Source organism: Aspergillus tubingensis (genome assembly GCF_013340325.1).
Source record: "Aspergillus tubingensis WU-2223L DNA, scaffold_8, whole genome shotgun sequence".
Classification (NCBI taxonomy): domain Eukaryota; kingdom Fungi; phylum Ascomycota; class Eurotiomycetes; order Eurotiales; family Aspergillaceae; genus Aspergillus; species Aspergillus tubingensis.
In genome coordinates, this window is record NW_023336282.1 from 2,348,022 (window position 1) to 2,365,539 (window position 17,518).

Consider the following 17,518-nt stretch of genomic DNA (forward strand, 5'->3'; position numbering starts at 1 on the left):
TCAGTGCCTCGTGAAACGCTATTCGTACCTATTAGCCCTTACTCCGCACACTTTATTCCTCTTCACTATCCCCTCATTCTGTTCGCCATTCTGCTCTTCGGTTGATCCCCTCCCCATCTAGCCCCTTCCCTCCCTTATCTACTTGGACCCTTCTTTTCGCGCATCTCGACACAACCACCACTCCCAACTACCGTTACAATGAGTCTCTGTGGTCGGCAAAAGGTCGTTCGACGTAAGATGGTGCTATTGTCAGTTTCACCAAGCCTTGGCAGTTATTACATTTGATGGGCAGATTGCTGATTCCAGATAAGAGGGGACGGCGCTTGCGGCAAGACCTCGGCCCTGAATGTCTTCACCAGAGGGTGGGCACCCCTTGTATTTTTCTTTTGTGGTCGAGACCGCTAACTTTCTGGTAGATACTTTCCTACGGTCTAGTGAGGATGACCTTTCTGAACGCTGATTTCCTGTTGCGATATTAATCTTTCCCACTTACATAGTGAGCCTACTGTATTCGGTGCGCATGTTCTTCCTTGGCTTATGATGATCATATTACTGACCGTTGTGCTTTCCAGAAAACTACGTGCATGGTACTTCCTCCTCCCTACATAAACCGGGCTCGCATGCTCACATTCATCTAAGATATCTTCGTGGACAATGTACACATGGAATTGTCGCTATGGGATACGGCCGGCCAGGAAGAATTTGACCGACTGCGCGCGCTATCATACGAGGACACACACGTGATTATGCTTTGTTTCAGCGTGAGGATTCCCACTCCTCGAGGAATGGACAAGAGGTTGACTCCTACTAGGTTGACAGTCGCGATTCGTTTGAGAACGTGGCGAGCAAATGGATTGAAGAGATCTCGGAGAATTGCGCCGGCGTCAAATTGGTGCTCACTGCCCTCAAGTGTGATCTGAGAAAGGATGAGTTCCTCAACGACAACCCGAACGCGATCACCTACGAAGAAGGACTGGCGAAAGCCAAGGAAATTGGTGCAGTGAAATACCTGGGTAAGGGCGACTCCCACGCCGTGATGTCATTCGCGTGATGGTTCCTAACTTCTTGACAGAGTGCTCCGCCGTGCAAAATCGTGGTATCATGGAAACATTCTACGAAGCTGCAAAGGTCGCCCTGGAAGTCAGAACTCAGGGCTCCAACGGATCCGGCGAACGGTGTGTCATTCTCTAGACATGCCGCTGGCCATCCTTCATGACTTGTCGACTATTGCATTGCTCTGTTCTTATACCCTTCTACCTGCTTGCTCTTCAGCCATTGAGCTGGATCATTTGCTGTGACCGTTCCAACCGGGGGAATGCCCTGGTTTTCCCATCACTGGCATCGAGCTATCATATCCTGGGCGTTTTCAGCCTGTCATGCCTTGCTCTGTTCCCTTCTCTATATATACTTGTTGGACCCCTTGTTGTAATCCTGTATACCTAATGTTTGCTCTGGGGATACCTTCCAGAAAAGCGCGCCAGTCGGGACACACCCATGGCTGCTTATCTATATTCCATCATTCGCTCTGGCCGATCTCCGTATCGACCATTGGTATAGACTATGCAAATGTACCATTGATAATGAACATGCCGTATCTCGCGTACTCAAGAATCCCCTTCCACTTCCTTCTCAACCGCACCCCCAGCATGCAAAGTATACAACCACACTCACTCCATATCCTCCCTCAACAAATCCTCCTCACTCACCCTATAAACCTCCTCAATCCCCTCCCCCGTCGCCCCATCCCCACAAGCAAAATCCCCATTCACCCTCCCAACAAACTTCCCCACAAACCTCCCAGCCACCTCCTCAACCTCCACCCCCTCCACCCCAAGCCCCTGCAAACTCGTGGTCTCCCTCCCCTCCAACCCACACGCCACAATCTGCCGAAACCACCACATCGGCTCCTCCGTCACATTCAACCCAATCCCATAACTACTAATATGTCTCCTAAGATGCACCCCCACCGCCGTAATCTTCTTCGGCAGCTCACCTTTTCCCCCCTCAGACCCTTCATGTTGTTTCCGTCCATGCACCCAAACCCCCGGATCCTCCGTCACCATTCCCCTCACCCCATACTCCCTCAACACATCAATCACACTATTCTCCAACAACCGTATATGACACCGCGGCGTGAGACCCAGCCGTCGTAGATCCAGAATCGTGTATGCGACCAACTGGCCGGGGCCGTGGTAGGTCGTTTGTCCGCCGCGCAGGGTGGGGTGGTATTCTGCTACCCGGGAGGTAGGGTCATAAGTGGTGTTGGGTTGTGGGGAGGTTAGGATCTGGCGGATTGGTTCCAGGCTGGGTGGGAGGGAGAGTGTGTTGGCATTGGCATTGTTGATGGTGTTGGAGGGTGGGAGGTCGCGCCGGCCGGTGGTGTATACGGGATTCGGGCTGAAGGTTATTATGGTTGGGTCCGGGGGGTTCGGCGTGAGGTGCTTTTTGTGGGAGAGGAGTCGGCTTGTCAGTGTTTGTTGGATGTTGGCGACCCGGCTGAAGGGGGTTATGTTGGGGAGGTGGAGGTGGGCGAGGCGCATTTTTGGGGTCTGGTGGTTTATTTTTTGGGTGGTGGAGTTGGGATTGGAATCGGAATTGGAATCGGGATTGGCGGGTGATTAGGATTGGTGGTGTATTTGCATGGTATTCTGGGGAAGGTGTTTAGAGGAGGTAGGAGTGTGAAATTGGGCGAAGTTATTGAATAGGTAGTAGTTGGTGTGAATTTATTGAGCTTGCGCTTTGATAAGATTGGACGTCACTCCCCGGATTGTAGTAGTCATGTGATGAGGAACGCAATTCCGATCTCGATTTCGTGCTTTCTTTCTCCCACCCGGAGCTTATTTGGAGATTAAGTTTGCTTGTAGCATTCAAGTTCTCTATGTAATGCAGTGGATACTTCCATATTGGTCCAGGAGCATGATTGCGAGATCGTGTCTGCAGAGATCTTCAGGAACCGAGTGCGCCGAACCTTCCGATGACTGACTGGACCTAGGCACTCTGCAACGCTTGGATATTTGCTTGCTTTCAATTTCCCAAATTTGTTATTTCCACTCATAGAATATGATATACAAGAAAGCACAGAACCCAATAACCATTACGCGGGCGCAATGCCATTAACCATCGTTCCCTGCGTGCCCTCACCCTCCGATACCAACTGCCAATCCCTCACGCCACCCTTCCAGTCTGCAATGCGGCCCTCGCGCACCTGAACAGTCACGACGCGGACATCGCTGTCAATTGAGATACTGGGCCGTCTTTGACCGGGTTGCTGCTGCAACTGTTGTCCGAAAGTGCCTAGCTCTTCCTCGAAGGTGTTGTTCTCCAGATGCTGCTTCTTGCACCATGCCTCCTCTTCAGAGCCAGGTTCCAAGAAGCGCGCGGTACCGGCGATAGTTGTGGAGATACTCGAAAGGGCGCTTGTGTTCAGGTTCAACAACAGGCTCGCCAGAGAGGACCGTGTGGCTGCAGGCGGGGGAGACCCTTCGCGACCATCGGGGTTGGGGGCCCGGGTAGGCGGACGGTGCGAAACCCAGTCATGGACCAGAAGGGACACGCGAGGGTTGGTGAGCAGATGGTTGGTTTTGCGAGAGGAAGGGTTGGTGGTCATGATAATTGTCGGATACGGATCATAGGGAGTCGAGGGGAGGTAGGTGTAGGACATGAGCGAGATGTGCGGGGTCAAGCCATCACATGTTGCAAGGTGAAGCTGGCAGCGTATAAGATTAGTTTCCGATCACAATGACGGTATAAAGGTATAGGAATTGCAGTACTCACAAATCGAGAATTCTTCAGACATGAAATCACCTCCGTTGGGAGGGTAGTCCCGACATGCGGATGAGTAGTTGTGGCTGAGGCCTCGTACGAGAGGGGAGGGTTCATAGAATCCGCCATAGTGTAGGACACGGAGAAAATATATTCAGAGACTAGCTGGGTTAAGAGGTGCTTGGTGTCAAGTGTAGCAAGTGCGCTTGGACTCTGTCGAGTCAACGAGCTCTCAGGTAGGACAGTACACAGTGAGTGGCAGTGGCAGTGGCGGGCCAGCTCAGCTGGAGGAGATGAGCTACCGCATTGGGTCTACCGGACTAGTCTCGTTTAGTACTAGCCATACGGGCCCGGATCACTGCGCGGCTCGCTTCTGATTACATAAGAGACAGCTCCGGTCACGACGTCATCGGTGCTGGGAGCTACGCTTGAGGCGGTGATGGATGCTGCCAGTTTCATCAGCCCTTTACTTACCGAAAATCCCGGTGAGTTATAGGCAATTGATGAGCCATTACCAATCGGGTTGAAGAGTTTAATGAAGATAACCTCATTTTCCGTTATCATGTCCGTAGCCGTGAACGCGGAGGAAAGGAAGCAAGACCGCTTTCGTCATGGTCTCGGAGATGCAGGGCCAGGCAACGAAGATCGGCCTAGACAAAATGGAATGGACAAATCATGAGGAATGTCTAACTCGGGGACTACACATCATCCGCAGAAGAAAACAAGAGCTGTATCAGCACAATGGGATTAGTACACTAGGGCTGGGATTGGTGATCAGCCCTTATATAAGGCAGGCCCCAGCTCAAGTTACATTGGCAGTAGCCGAGAAAAGAGAGAGGAAAGCACAGCCCAGTTACGTTATTTAGCAGAATAGACAAGACAGGTCTTGTCTCTTCACAGGCTTGTTTCCCCGCACTTTTCCAGTTTAATGAGCAAGTGACGCCTTTTTCCCCAGTTTCCCACTTGTGCCGTCCGGAAGTACCTTAACCACTCAACTACCTTCCTTTCCCTCCTCTCTCTCTCTTTTCCTCTCCTCTTCCCTCTCCATTCACTCTCCACACTCTCCCTCCATTGGCTCTATTCGATTGTCACCTAATATCCTACATACCCGTGGCTTATAACCGACAACCGTCATTGGGGATTATTACTTCTCCGCCCGACAATTCGACCTTCCTCTTTGCTGATCCTGGACTCTAAAGCTTGCGACCTGACTGGTTCCGTGGACTCCTGCTGCAGTGCGCCTTCCCTTCAGCCGTCGGTCAGGTCGTTGTAACGCATCGCGTGTCTACCTACCTCTCCCATCCCTGCCCTTACCTGCTGTCTCAGTTACTCTTTCTACATCTACTCATCTATTTCCCCTCTCCTGTCGGCAAACCCCTCTTCTCTTGTGTCGCCTTTCGCAGTCTAATCGCTGTCGTTGGGCTCCTCTTCTGTATTTGCTGTCAACCCGACACACGTCCTTCCATCCTCCTTCATTTTACCTGTCCCCCTCGTTTCTTGTCCGACTACCCTGTCCTCCCTCTATTTTGTGAAGAATCTCCCCACTCTATCCCTTGCCTCAGCATCCGTTTCTGTATAGCTATCAGCTCCCTACGGAATCATGCTCGCCCCACGCTTGTTGCGGCCGGCATCTTCGCTGGTTCGCCCCTTCAGTTCCACTGCCACTGCCTCCCGCGCCCCCTCTATCCGTGACATCACCCCCGACTCGGCTGCTGAGTTCAACGCACGTCAGAAGGAGTTTCGCGAGAACCTAGAGGTTGCTCGCAAGAAGAGAGAACAGCAAGAGAGTCAGTCTGTCGATGCTTCTGGTTCTACCTCTGCCCCATCCCCTGCATCCCGTGACCGCCTTCGTGAGTACGCTACCGCTCCCACTGCTCCAGGTGAGAGCAATGCGAGCAGTAACAAACATCCCGTTTTTGATGCCGCTGAAGTTCTTGATAATAAGGCTTTGGGCTCACTTTCTACCCACCGTATTATAGGAGACGAGCAGCTGCAGGAAGCCAGTCAGTCTCCGAAGCGCGGCCCCCTGTCGTCGCTCATCTACGGAACGAAGGAAGGCCAGCAGCTGGACAAAGATATCGAACGGTCATTCTCGCAGGTTCTCGCCCGTGGAAAATACGTACATTCCATCGTCTTTCACGACGTGAAGCCCGATAAAGTTGACGACTATGTGAACCTCGTCGGCCAGTGGTACCCTCGCATGGCTGCCGACCCTGAGAACCGGGTCAATTTGGTTGGCAGCTGGCGCACGCAGGTTGGAGATAATGACACCTTTGGTACTTGACTTGACGCGCCCATCCAGCCTTTCCAGTTGCGCTGAGAATGCCTATGGTACTATAGATGCTAACGGCTCTTGCAGTTCACATCTGGGAATATCAGCGATATGAAGGTTACCATGCTTCCCTCCACAACATCTCCTGTCACCCCGAATTCCCCGAATTTGACCGGCAGTTGAAGGGCTTGATCAAGAGCAAGAAGACGTCGCTGATGCAGGAATTCTCTTTCTGGCCCACGACGCCTCCACGGCGCCTGGGCGGCCTCTTTGAGCTCCGATCATACACTCTTCATCCCGGAAATCTTCTGGAGTGGGAAACACACTGGCGTCGTGGCCTCAAGGCCCGCCGGGAGGTGATGGAGGGTGTTGGGGCATGGTTCGTTCAAATTGGGGACCTGAACACTGTACACCATCTCTGGCAGTTTGCGAACCTTGAAGAGCGCAAAGTCCGCCGTGAGCAGTCTTGGGGCATCGAAGGCTGGGGGGAAACTGTCCACAAGACGGTGCCACTTATTCAGACCATGCAGAGTCGGATCCTGATTCCCATGCCCTGGAGTCCTGTTGGCTAAGCCGGTTCAGCTCGACGATCATCACATGGTCTTGATCACGGGGTGAGTTTTCCAGGACCCAGGCAGACGGAGCCAAGCCCGATGACTGGTGTTCCTCAACGGTCTGAGCGCCATGAGCAGAGAAGGAATAGGAGGTATTGGGGATAGACAGGAGACCAATCAAGGATGGAGCGAGTCAGCCCTGTCTACTGTTGCAGCGAATGCCGAATCAGGAGGCCCTTGAGCCGTCTGGGGTAGTGTACACACTCGGCACGCTGCTCATTGTTCCTCTCACGAGCCGGCCTTGATGCCTTTTGTGTATCGTATCTAGCATTAGCATACCTATGTTCAAACTGACATCTTGTTGTATCTGTTCTCCCCGTCTCCTGTCTATCTCCAGACTACGTATCTACAAAGTAGACGACCAGCTGCTGTAAACAAAGTTGATCCATGGCCCCGCTTGACTGTTCTAGCGTATCCTGCGCGACTCCGCTTTGTCGACGACTAAATTCATTTCCGTCATGGGCAGCTGCCTCGGGTCCTCGCGCGACTCAGCAGACTGGTTGCTGGTGTGCTGGCGCCCCCCACCTGTCCCACGACGATCACAGACGGGCTTCCGTAGCAGGACTGGTTGTTGGAAATGAGGAGACGTGGGTGCGGTCTTGTCTCCTCCGTCCGAGGTAAACCAGCAAATGAAAAGCAGCACGGCACGTGGGTATTCCGCGGGAATCCACCTGGTCCTTCGACGCTGTGCGGTGGGATTCTTCGCAGCGACTAAAGTCGTTGAAAGTTCTTGGCTGTTGAAGAGAAGAGGGACCGCCTCGATACGGCTTCCTCACTGGCCTTTTTGGCTCCCCGCGTCCGCCCTCCCGTCTTTGCCTTGACTTTTCCGCCGGCAGAAAAAAAAGTTACTAGAAAATTCAAGGCCAGCATCAACAAGCTGCACCCACTTCTTTCTTCCTCGCCGCGTCGCTATTTCTTTTTTATTCTCCCCACTCGCGCTACTTTATCTTCTTCTTTTCTTTTTTCTTCTTTTACTTCTACTTCTACACTTCTACTTCGACCGTGTCCTTTTATAAACTTCATCTTTAATCTTTGAGCAACCCTTTCTCCGCTCCCCTGGCCCTGGTTCGCCTTCTCCGGCCCTTGATTCCTTCTTTACCGCGCGGCATCTGCAATTCTGGCGTCAACTGCAGCCCGCTTCCGGTTTGACTTTCATCGCGTCAAAGACTCAAGAGACCATATACTTCCGAGCATCTTGACCATCTAGATTTACAGGTCCTATTGCTCGCTGTAGCTCAGGTCCTTCTGACCAACAGGCAACATGGTGTACATTCGCCAGCATCAACTACCCAAGCTGCGGGAATACCGTTATGCAGGAGTCGATCTTTCTCTTGTTAGCCGCTATGTCCTCAAGCCGTTCTATAATAACTTTGTGATCAAGTTCTTCCCTATGAGCATGGCGTAAGTGACGATACTGGCTTGTTTCGTCCTCTAGTTTTTGTTTTATTCTCGTCTGGCTAACAGCCTTTTTCCCTCCCCGGTCTTAGTCCTAATGCCGTAAGTCATCTTAGCCCTGGACTGGCCCTGCTGCGACAAAGACCAATAACTGAGGACTGGTAGATTACCCTGACTGGGTTCTTCTTTGTGGTAGTCAACTTCATCACCATTCTCTGGTACAACCCGACCCTAGACCAGGACTGCCCGCCCTGGGTCTATGCCAGTTGCGCCATCGGGTTGTTCCTTTACCAGACGTTTGACGGCGTAGACGGCATCCAAGCGTACGAACTGCCCCTTGCGCCCCATTTTTGATGTGATTCTCTTGTCCGCTGGTAGACTGGATGCTAAATCTGATCTTGCAGGCGGAGAACCAAGCAAAGCGGTCCTCTGGGTGAGCTGTTTGATCACAGTAAGTTAATGGGTCGGCCTGACCATTTTTGAATGCTGGACCGGGAATTAAGCTTCGCCTGCAGGTGTCGATGCATGCAACACGGCCTTGGGAGTTTTGATCTTTGCGGCGGCTATGAACCTCGGCCAATCTTGGGCAACTGTGTTGACCCTTTTCGGATGTAGGTGGTGGACAAGTTGATGAGTACTGGGCGATGCTGATGAGATGCAGCGACTATGACCTTTTATGTCCAGACCTGGGATGAATACTATACCCAGGTGTTGACTCTGGGAATCATCTCGGGCCCCGTCGAGGGTGTCCTCACTCTCTGCGTTGTGTTTGGCTTCACGGCCTACATGGGCGGTGGCAGCTTCTGGCATCGCTCCATGCTGGAGACCGTTGGGGTTCCCAAGTTGGCCTTCATCCCAGAGCACATCTACGACATGGCCTTTACGCAGTGGTATCTCGTCTACGGCGGAGTCCTCCTGTTCTTCGCCACCGCCTCTAGCATCGTGCATGTCATGCAGGTGCGCCGCGAGCGTGGTCAGGATCCAATCAAGCCCCTGTATGGCCTACTCCCCCTGGTCGCGGTGTGGACTCTTGTGCCGGCTTATCTTTACCTGCAACCCACCATCCTGGAGAACTACATGGTCCCATTCTGCCTGTACGTCGGCATGATCAATGCGTACGCCGTGGGCAAGATGATCTGCGCGCACCTGGTCAAGGCCAGCTTCCCTTACTTCAACATGCTCCTGATCCCTCTTGCTTTGGCAGTGCTCGACAGCGCTGGTGCGGTCTTTGGGTACTGGCCGAGTCTTCTGGGTGACGGAGTGAGGCAGATTGCTTTCGTCTGGGTGTGCCTGGGTCTGTCGATCGGCGTTTACGGCAGCTTCGTGGTAAGTGTCATGCATGACCATTCGAGGGCGAGACGCTGATTGCAAACAGCACGACATCATCACGACGATATGCGACTATATTGATATTTGGTGCTTGACAATCAAGCATCCTCACGTGGAAGTGGTGGCCGCCAATGGAGAGGCGAAGAAGTCGAACTAATGAGGACGCGAATGATGGCGGTGAGGGTACGAAAGAATGGAGTCCATGTGGAGAACGTCGAATCGCATAAGACGGTAGACGGTAGATTAATTGGACGGCGCAGCCGTTCGTGCATCCTGGCCTTGCGCTATCAGGAGCATTGGAACCGAGTCGCAAGTCGTCCGGTGTCTGAATGGCAGGCACATGTCACCGGACCGGAAACGTATGTCATGGCCGTATCTAAGCAGCGTATTGGATTAGCGATAGAAATGTATTTGTATGAGATCAGCAGTTGCCGAGTGGCGACAATGCGTCAACAACCGTAATCTCTCTGCCCGTCCGAGTAACAGGTAAATAGATAGTAGTACAAAGTAAGAAAGGGAGCTCCATCGAAGGACCTTGGAGCATCTAGCAGCATCTGGCGGCTGATATAAGCGGCCCGTGATTGGTGGAGATGGCATCAGCCACAGGGGCCACCGCCGGGCGGTGGCAAAAGTGCTTGTTCGGGCAGTATTAGCGAGAGGGCTGCAACCCTATGCTCCCCCAAACGGGCCGCCGTGGGTGACGCCGTCGAGAATTCCCTTCAGCGCTCGCCATCTCCACGAGACCACCTTTTCGCTTTCACCCTCAAGCAGGCCATCTCCATCAGCGCTTCATTCAACTCCCTTCGCTGATCGACTTTTTGTCTCGTCAAGATGGTACGTTCTACCCCTACGATGCCATCCCACAACCTGCCCAACATATCTCCCTGCATGCTTGCATAGAAATGGCCATCGCCGCTAGCCATCTGTGCACCCCGTCGTCGCCACCATCCCGTCGCCGCAGGCATCTCGAAATTTTTTATCGAAAGGAAAGAAAGAATGTTGAACTGACGGATATCCCTTGGGAATAGGTTCTCGCGGTCGACCTCCTCAACCCCGCGCCTCAGGCTGAGGCCCGCAAGCACAAGCTCAAGGTATGAACAATTCCATATCGGGAAAAAAAGTGATCGATAAGGGATGGATGGAATGGGTTGGCTGATATCGGTTACTCCTTCGACAAACAGACCCTTGTGCCTGCTCCCCGCTCCTTCTTCATGGACGTCAAGTGCCCCGGCTGCTTCACCATCACCACCGTCTTCTCCCACGCCCAGACCGTCGTCGTCTGCGCTGGTTGCTCGACCGTCCTCTGCCAGCCCACCGGTGGTAAGGCCCGTCTCACTGAGGGCTGCTCTTTCCGCCGCAAGTAAACGTCTCGACGCAACCGTGCCGGAGCGATGATGAAAGCAATGTGGCGTTCTTCAATGATGATGGATTAATATATCTCGTTTTTCTGAGGAAACAGATTCAGATAGAAGATGGAATCCTCGCCCCTTGCGAGAAAGCCCTGCGGAACCACACAGACAAGGGAAATGAAAAAAATTTTTGACCAGGCACAGAACCTCGTTTTTGATACACCTCTTCAAAAAAGCGTTTTACTATTTTTTATCTTCCTACATCTCTGCGCAGGGGAGTTCCGGATATCTGGCACATGATCGGTCCATACTACCAAAAACTACTCTTGCCTTTTATCTTTCCTCTTGATTTTCGCGTGATGATTATCGTTCTTCGACAAACTTATGTTCCTTGTACCTACGACGGATGTACCTCGAACAGGGGCACGATATGGGGAAAAGTCATACAACGCCACCAGTCACGTCTGCACATAAGCTTCTGCCGGTTGCCGCAGGAATTCGGATATTATGGAAGGAGGAAAAAAACAGATCTCCATCGTGGAGAAGATGAATGATGGCGGCTCCGGTATTGTTGCGGAGCGGCGTGACTGGCTGCAGGAGTCTGGTTACTAGGTCTGAGAGGACAGTGCCGGCACTGCAGAGTTGTGATACCCCTCGTGTGGTAGCAATCGTATGTTTTATATTGGTCAGTATAGACTCGCGTGTAGTAGTAGAGCAGTAGCCCCTCGTAATGTGTAGATCTGGCCCGCATCTCCGCAATGTCGAAGCTGGGGTCACCGAGTGCCCTTGCATCTAGACCAACCCTCTTTACCTGTATGTATGAGTGCCACCAACTGAACTGTAAAGATACGCCCCAACGACCAAGTGATCACCTCGACACATTAGGAACACTTCCTCTTAATTCCTGACTACAAACCCGGAAAGCCCATCCCCATATCGTAGAAAGGACGATACCCCAACCAACTAAGTACTCCGTAGTAACCGCCATCCACCCATCCACCCGGCTTATCTTATCTCCTCACATCCTCCTCCCACTAGTACTTTTTCTCTCCCCGACATCTTCCTCATACACTTACCCATTCCCTTTTAAACCGCAACATAACCCTCACCTTTCACCCTTCAAACCCCTCACCTTCCCAGAAAACAAAATCCAAACCCCAGAAAGAAGAAAAGAAATAAATATGCCCCCCCTCAAACTCCTCTGCCTCCACGGCTACACACAATCCGGCCCCCTCTTCCACGCCAAATCCCGCGCCGTGATAAAACACCTCACCAAGACCCTCCTCCCCACAACCGGGTACACAATCACAACGACCTACCCGACAGGTCCCATCCACCTCCTCCCCTCCGACATCCCAGGCTACGAGCCCTCCACCACACAAGGTGGCTCTACCACCACCAGCGATGACACACCCACCGAAGCCTACGGGTGGTTCCGACGCTCCTCGACCGCGAACCCACCGCTCTACACGGACCTGCACTTGGGTCTAGAGACGATCGCGAATGTAATCAAGACGGAGGGGCCGTTTGACGGTGTAGTGGGGTTCTCGCAGGGTGCGGCGATGGCGGCGATTGTGGCGGCGTTGTTGGAGCCCGGGAGGGAGGAGGTGATGGGTAGGTTTGCGAAGGAGGGGAGTGTGTTTGAGGAGAACGGGGAGAATGTTAAGGGGTTTGAGGTGCCGAGTGCTTGGTGGGAGTGTGTGAGGAGTGTTGGGCAAGGGGAGTTGAAGTTTGCGGTGTGTTATAGTGGGTTTCGGGCGCCGGGGCCGAGGTATAGCGGGTTTTATGAGGGGGGTGTGAAGACACCTGTGTTGCATGTGTTGGGGTCGTTGGATGCGGTTGTGGATGAGGGGAGGAGTAGGGCGTTGGTGGAGGTCACTGATGCGGTGGATGTGGAGGGGAGGGTGGTGGTGCATCCTGGGGGGCATTTTGTGCCGGCGCAGAGGCCGTATCTTGATGCTGTGGTGGGGTTTGTGAGGGGGGTTCTTGGGGATGGTGGTAATGGGGGGAAGAAGGAGAAGGAGGTGGATGTTAATGAGATGGAGTTGCCGTTTTAGATTATACATAGATGTAGACTATAAATCGATCGTGTGTATGTATGTATGACGATGTCATTATTGTCCCATTCTACTATCATCAATGTGTATATCTGCTATTCTGCTACTCAGAATCTACCGGGCCTTGCCCTTCTCTCGCGTGGGGAGGATCCGCGCCATCATCTCCTCCTTCGTGATCAGATGGTCGATCCGCTCCAGCAGCCCCAGAAGGCTCTTCATGTCGCTGCTCCATTCGTTCAGCACGTCGTCGGCATCGCGAGGCTTGGCGAAATTGACCAGTCGGGCTGGACGGTCAATCTTGGCGTAGATCGTCTTCGAACAGACCAGCTCGCTGATGTACTTCTCGGTCTCCTCCTCCGTCAAGTCCAGCAGTTCGGTCAACCGGCCCATCTGGATACGTGTGTAGTACTTGGCCACCACCCGCACGTTATGCTCGATCACGCGCTTGCGGAGGTCCTGCCACCTCCGGTACGGCTGATCTTCGACCGACTGGCTGGGCTGAGGCTTGAAGACATCCGTGTTGCAGAGGTGAGGACCGAACTGCTCGCCCACCATCGGCCAGCGCATCAGCTCGTGGATGGTGAAGAGCTTCACTAGCCGGCCTTCAACCGGGACGAGGGAGAGCCGCGAATCCTGTTGGATGCGGTGCAACAGGTCCGACTGTTCGTTATCGTAGGGAGACAAGACGATGTAGTAGACAATCCTGGCGAGGACCTGGATGATATTAGCTTGAAGGTACTCACCAGTCTTCTAAGGTAAACTTACGGCGCGAAGCTGCTCCGGGTTGTTCTCCACCGACTCCGTATCCAGCACTTCCCGGTAGTGTTTGCAAACATCCAGATATTTGTAGTCGTGGTTGGCGAGGATAATCTGTTGTTCATAGTAGCGAAGCTTCAAGTCGGTCACGTCATCGTCCACCTCCATCGGTGCCTCATCCGGGCTACGCGTCTTCTCCTTCTCTTCGGCTTCCTTCTTCAGCTTCTCAATTTCCTCCGGGCTCTTCTTCGGCTTGCGGTTGAAGTATCTCTTGTTGATCTTGCGGCTGAGGATGGTGGCCTGTGTCCAGTCGCCCCGTTCTATGCAGAGGGCAACCTGCTCCAGGATGAACTCTGTCTTCTCCCGTCTGGTCATGGAACCGAATGTCTCGACTTGCAACTCGCAAAGAATATCGGCAGCAGCGTTCAGGTCGCCTTGGGTCTTCTTGATGTTGGAAAGGATGCGGGTCACACGGGCTCTCTCGACTTCGACAAAGATCTATATAGCCGCGCATTAGCATAATGCGGAGCTGGACGGGTGGTTATTTCACTGACCTTGCCCTCAGTCACAGTCCGCAGTGTGTGGATGACGGACAGCTTGACATCCAAGTTCGGTGTCTCATCCAGGAATCCCATCACCGTCTGGACCATCTTCGTTACGGCCTGCTTGAGCTGGCCATGCTTCTTGGATAGCAGGAGCACCTGGTCGTTCAGCAGGTTCCAGTCTCCCGAATTCTTGCTGAGTGTGACGATGGTGATAAGGATGCGCGATGTTGTGGCAAGATCCGAAGCCTGTAGGATGGGTAAGAATCGCGATGTCGCCAAACAGACGAGGGAAGGACCGTACTTGTCTTGCTTGCTTCTCCAATACAAGGAGCTTGTCAATGGCACCCTGGACATCGGTCTGTTGACGGTCAGTAACTCATATTTGCAGAATTAAAGGTAAAGCTCCGACCTTAGCAAGCTGCTCAGCCTCGGGGATCAGCTTGTCAGCATCCTTGGAGAAGTCCTTCTCCGGCTTCAACAGGGTTTCGGACATGGTGACGGAGAAGCGTCACAGCAGGGTATAAATCGAATTTGGCGGATATCAACCTGTAGAAGAAAAAGAAGGATGCAAGTTATGGGAGGGATTATTGGGAGAAGATGGGAGTCTGGGGGGAATGATGAAAGATGAGTGGAAGCATGGACTGGATCGGAGCTCTGACGTGCAGCTCGAGCTGGCGGCAGCTGTGTCACGTGATATACACCGCTGCAGCACTTGGACCAGATCAACATCCTTCAACAATACTATTCATATCGTAGACGTGTGCCTCCATCTCTCGATGGAACTGACCTCGCAGCGATATGATTTAAATTTCTGTTGAACATATGTCAAAAATCCTATATCCGTCGTCTATTATGATGAATGGGACACTCCCGGTTACCAACTAACACGACCTGGTCAATGTTCTGGTTACTAGGATAAACACACGAGACCACCACGAACATTAGCACTTATATTCTATCAGTGATGGGTTTTCACCAAGTGGAATTGCTTGAACTCTCTAAAATACTGAACTATCAAACACAACTCTTCTCAATGAACATGTCATGACATATGCTCGCGTCTAGAGTCATGCGCCCGAATCACACCCGTAATGGGGTATAATTCCTGAGCATATCTCGACTATACTCTGTTCTGCCAGATATCATGATAAGAGTATAAGATGTTGAACAGTCATCTCAGAGGGCTAATACTCATTTGTTACTGAATCAGGCACCATACTGAATCCCCCAATCCGGGGTTGGATTACCTAAGCCACTGCATGCGATCACGCAATATCGCCTTAACCCCATCAGGAAATGCATCTATAAATTTCCCAGAGGCAGAATGACTCCAATTCCGCTGGTTTTCTGTGGCGACTCCGTTTATTAATCGTTGAGATAGTCTTATCGACCTGCCAGACGTGCTGACTGGAGAACGTGGTTCTTATCTGCAGTCGTTGCTCATCAGTTGGCTTTTCCGCGGAGTTAAAGAACCTGGAAACTTAATCGACTCACGACTTCAATTGTGGGATGCAAGCATAAATCAGCGTGGGTCCTCCAATTTCAGGGTCTTGATTGCTCTTACCACCAAAACTTTTTACAACAACAACGAAGTCCAAAAAAATAATTGAAGGTTAGACCGCAAACCCCGCGGTGGCAATTCAAACATGAAGGACGCATCAGATAGTGGTGTTCCGGCACCTCTACTGACAGCCGTGAACGTTGAGTCACAAGTCCATCTGATCATTGGGGCCAACCCTCTTGCAGCAGCCCGTTGTGCCAAAAGCATTGAAGCTGGCGCAAAGCCCGTTCTCATCGCCCCGGACACAGAGAGCCTGCAATACACGTTGGTCGAACGGATTGAGAACGGCTCTTTGAAGTGGCTCCGTAGAGAGTTCCAGGATGAGGATCTTACGAGCCTAGGAAGAGAGGAAGTCGACCGTGTTGTAGACACGGTCTTTGTCACTCTAGGCGGAAACAACCCATTGAGTGCCCACATCTCTAAGCTCTGCCGTCGTCTGAGAATCCCAGTCAATGTCTCAGATGCTCCGGAACTCTGTACCTTCAGCTTGCTGTCTACGTATTCGGACGGCCCTCTCCACATCGGCATCACAACGTCAGGACGCGGCTGTAAGCTGGCCTCGCGACTCAGAAGGGAAATCTCCTCGGGACTCCCATCAAATCTCGGAAGTGCCATTGACAGGCTAGGTGCAGTGAGAAAGCGCCTTTGGGCGGAGGATTATGCTGCCGGACTATGTGATGCACCGCTAGAGGGTGACGAGGATGACGCAACTGGCCAACGGCACACATTTAACACGTTAGTCACAGAGGACGACATCTCTGCAGCCAAAACCCGCCGCATGCGCTGGCTGTCCCAGATCTGTGAATACTGGCCCCTTCGCAAGCTAGCCGCTATCACAGATGAAGACATAAACGCCATTCTCGAGGCCTACTCGTCTAGCAAAGACGGGCCCAAAGATCTCAGCAACTCGGAAACCTTGTCAAAGAAGGGCAAGATTGTTCTTGCTGGCTCCGGCCCAGGACATCCCGATCTACTCACACGCGCAACATACAATGCCATCCAATCCGCCGACATCATCCTGGCCGATAAACTCGTCCCAGCACCTGTCCTAGAACTCATCCCCCGCAGGACAGAAGTCCACATTGCGCGAAAGTTCCCCGGCAACGCAGACCAGGCCCAGGAGGAATTCTTGAAGATGGGCTTGGACTCCCTGCGTCGAGGAAGATACGTCCTCCGATTGAAGCAGGGTGACCCCTACCTCTACGGCCGAGGAGGCGAAGAATTCGAATTCTTCCGAGGCGAAGGCTACGCACCCGTCGTCCTTCCCGGTATCACCAGTGCACTGAGCGCGCCCCTCTTCGCAGACATCCCCGCCACGCACCGAGGCGTATCCGACCAAGTCCTCGTCTGCACAGGCACAGGCCGCAAAGGCGCAGCCCCAGAACCCCCTACTTACGTCCCCACACAAACGGTCGTCTTCCTTATGGCCCTGCACCGTCTGTCCGCGCTCATCGAATCCCTGACCACCGAGCCAGCGGAGGGCACCCGTCCACGGACCCCATGGCCGAAAGACACTCCATGCGCAATCATTGAGCGAGCCTCCTGCACCGACCAACGCGTCATCCGGTCTACCCTGGAGCACGTCAGCGCTGCCTTCGAAGCCGAGGGCTCAAGACCCCCTGGTCTATTGGTTGTCGGCGCGAGCTGCCATGTTCTACATCCCGCTCAGGGACAGAAATGGGTCGTGGAAGAGGGATTCCGTGGATTGGATGAGTTGCTTACGGAGGTTACGGCTTGTCAGAATGAATGATGCAGGGATAGAAGCTTTATGATCGTTACGGTTACGGATGATGCTCACTTCGGGTTTGGATTTGGACGGATTTTTGTTGCATAGATACCCATATACCGAATAGACGAAAGAAGACTTTTTTTTGGTCA

At 52.7% G+C, this 17,518-nt stretch overlaps 9 protein-coding genes across 9 annotated transcripts; 6 read left to right on the forward strand and 3 right to left on the reverse strand.

The window, feature by feature from the left end:
- Nucleotides 1–198: 198 nt before the first annotated feature.
- Nucleotides 199–1,191, forward strand: rho3 (Rho family GTPase RHO3; the record flags this gene model as incomplete). The annotated part of the gene is made up of 8 exons (XM_035502249.1): nt 199–248; nt 312–362; nt 417–434; nt 498–514; nt 573–587; nt 640–761; nt 812–1,013; nt 1,073–1,191. The coding sequence occupies 8 exons, from the start codon at nt 199–201 to the stop codon at nt 1,189–1,191; spliced, it is 594 nt and encodes a 197-aa protein (XP_035358142.1).
- A 476-nt stretch (nt 1,192–1,667) lies between these two features.
- Nucleotides 1,668–2,540, reverse strand: AtWU_07141 (lipoyl(octanoyl) transferase LIP2; the record flags this gene model as incomplete). The annotated part of the gene is made up of 1 exon (XM_035502250.1): nt 1,668–2,540. One exon carries the CDS (start codon nt 2,538–2,540, stop codon nt 1,668–1,670), a length of 873 nt encoding a protein of 290 aa, XP_035358143.1.
- A 554-nt stretch (nt 2,541–3,094) lies between these two features.
- On the reverse strand, nt 3,095–4,326 carry AtWU_07142 (pyridoxamine 5'-phosphate oxidase family protein; the record flags this gene model as incomplete). Its single annotated transcript, XM_035502251.1, has 3 exons — nt 3,095–3,706; nt 3,775–4,060; nt 4,109–4,326. The coding sequence occupies 3 exons, from the start codon at nt 4,324–4,326 to the stop codon at nt 3,095–3,097; spliced, it is 1,116 nt and encodes a 371-aa protein (XP_035358144.1).
- A 1,036-nt stretch (nt 4,327–5,362) lies between these two features.
- On the forward strand, nt 5,363–6,606 carry AtWU_07143 (NIPSNAP family protein; the record flags this gene model as incomplete). The annotated part of the gene is made up of 2 exons (XM_035502252.1): nt 5,363–6,038; nt 6,122–6,606. The coding sequence occupies 2 exons, from the start codon at nt 5,363–5,365 to the stop codon at nt 6,604–6,606; spliced, it is 1,161 nt and encodes a 386-aa protein (XP_035358145.1).
- A 1,303-nt stretch (nt 6,607–7,909) lies between these two features.
- AtWU_07144 (aminoalcoholphosphotransferase) lies at nt 7,910–9,529 on the forward strand (the record flags this gene model as incomplete). Its single annotated transcript, XM_035502253.1, has 7 exons — nt 7,910–8,049; nt 8,136–8,145; nt 8,209–8,366; nt 8,448–8,494; nt 8,559–8,654; nt 8,705–9,369; nt 9,419–9,529. 7 exons carry the CDS (start codon nt 7,910–7,912, stop codon nt 9,527–9,529), a joined length of 1,227 nt encoding a protein of 408 aa, XP_035358146.1.
- Nucleotides 9,530–10,203: 674 nt separating this feature from the next.
- On the forward strand, nt 10,204–10,736 carry AtWU_07145 (40S ribosomal protein eS27; the record flags this gene model as incomplete). The annotated part of the gene is made up of 3 exons (XM_035502254.1): nt 10,204–10,206; nt 10,401–10,463; nt 10,554–10,736. The coding sequence occupies 3 exons, from the start codon at nt 10,204–10,206 to the stop codon at nt 10,734–10,736; spliced, it is 249 nt and encodes an 82-aa protein (XP_035358147.1).
- A 1,166-nt stretch (nt 10,737–11,902) lies between these two features.
- AtWU_07146 (alpha/beta hydrolase) lies at nt 11,903–12,778 on the forward strand (the record flags this gene model as incomplete). The annotated part of the gene is made up of 1 exon (XM_035502255.1): nt 11,903–12,778. The coding sequence occupies one exon, from the start codon at nt 11,903–11,905 to the stop codon at nt 12,776–12,778; it is 876 nt and encodes a 291-aa protein (XP_035358148.1).
- A 114-nt stretch (nt 12,779–12,892) lies between these two features.
- On the reverse strand, nt 12,893–14,572 carry AtWU_07147 (proteasome regulatory particle lid subunit RPN5; the record flags this gene model as incomplete). The annotated part of the gene is made up of 5 exons (XM_035502256.1): nt 12,893–13,492; nt 13,544–14,032; nt 14,089–14,325; nt 14,381–14,437; nt 14,489–14,572. The coding sequence occupies 5 exons, from the start codon at nt 14,570–14,572 to the stop codon at nt 12,893–12,895; spliced, it is 1,467 nt and encodes a 488-aa protein (XP_035358149.1).
- A 1,153-nt stretch (nt 14,573–15,725) lies between these two features.
- Nucleotides 15,726–17,390, forward strand: AtWU_07148 (putative siroheme synthase; the record flags this gene model as incomplete). The annotated part of the gene is made up of 1 exon (XM_035502257.1): nt 15,726–17,390. One exon carries the CDS (start codon nt 15,726–15,728, stop codon nt 17,388–17,390), a length of 1,665 nt encoding a protein of 554 aa, XP_035358150.1.
- Between the last annotated feature and the right edge of the window lie 128 nt (nt 17,391–17,518).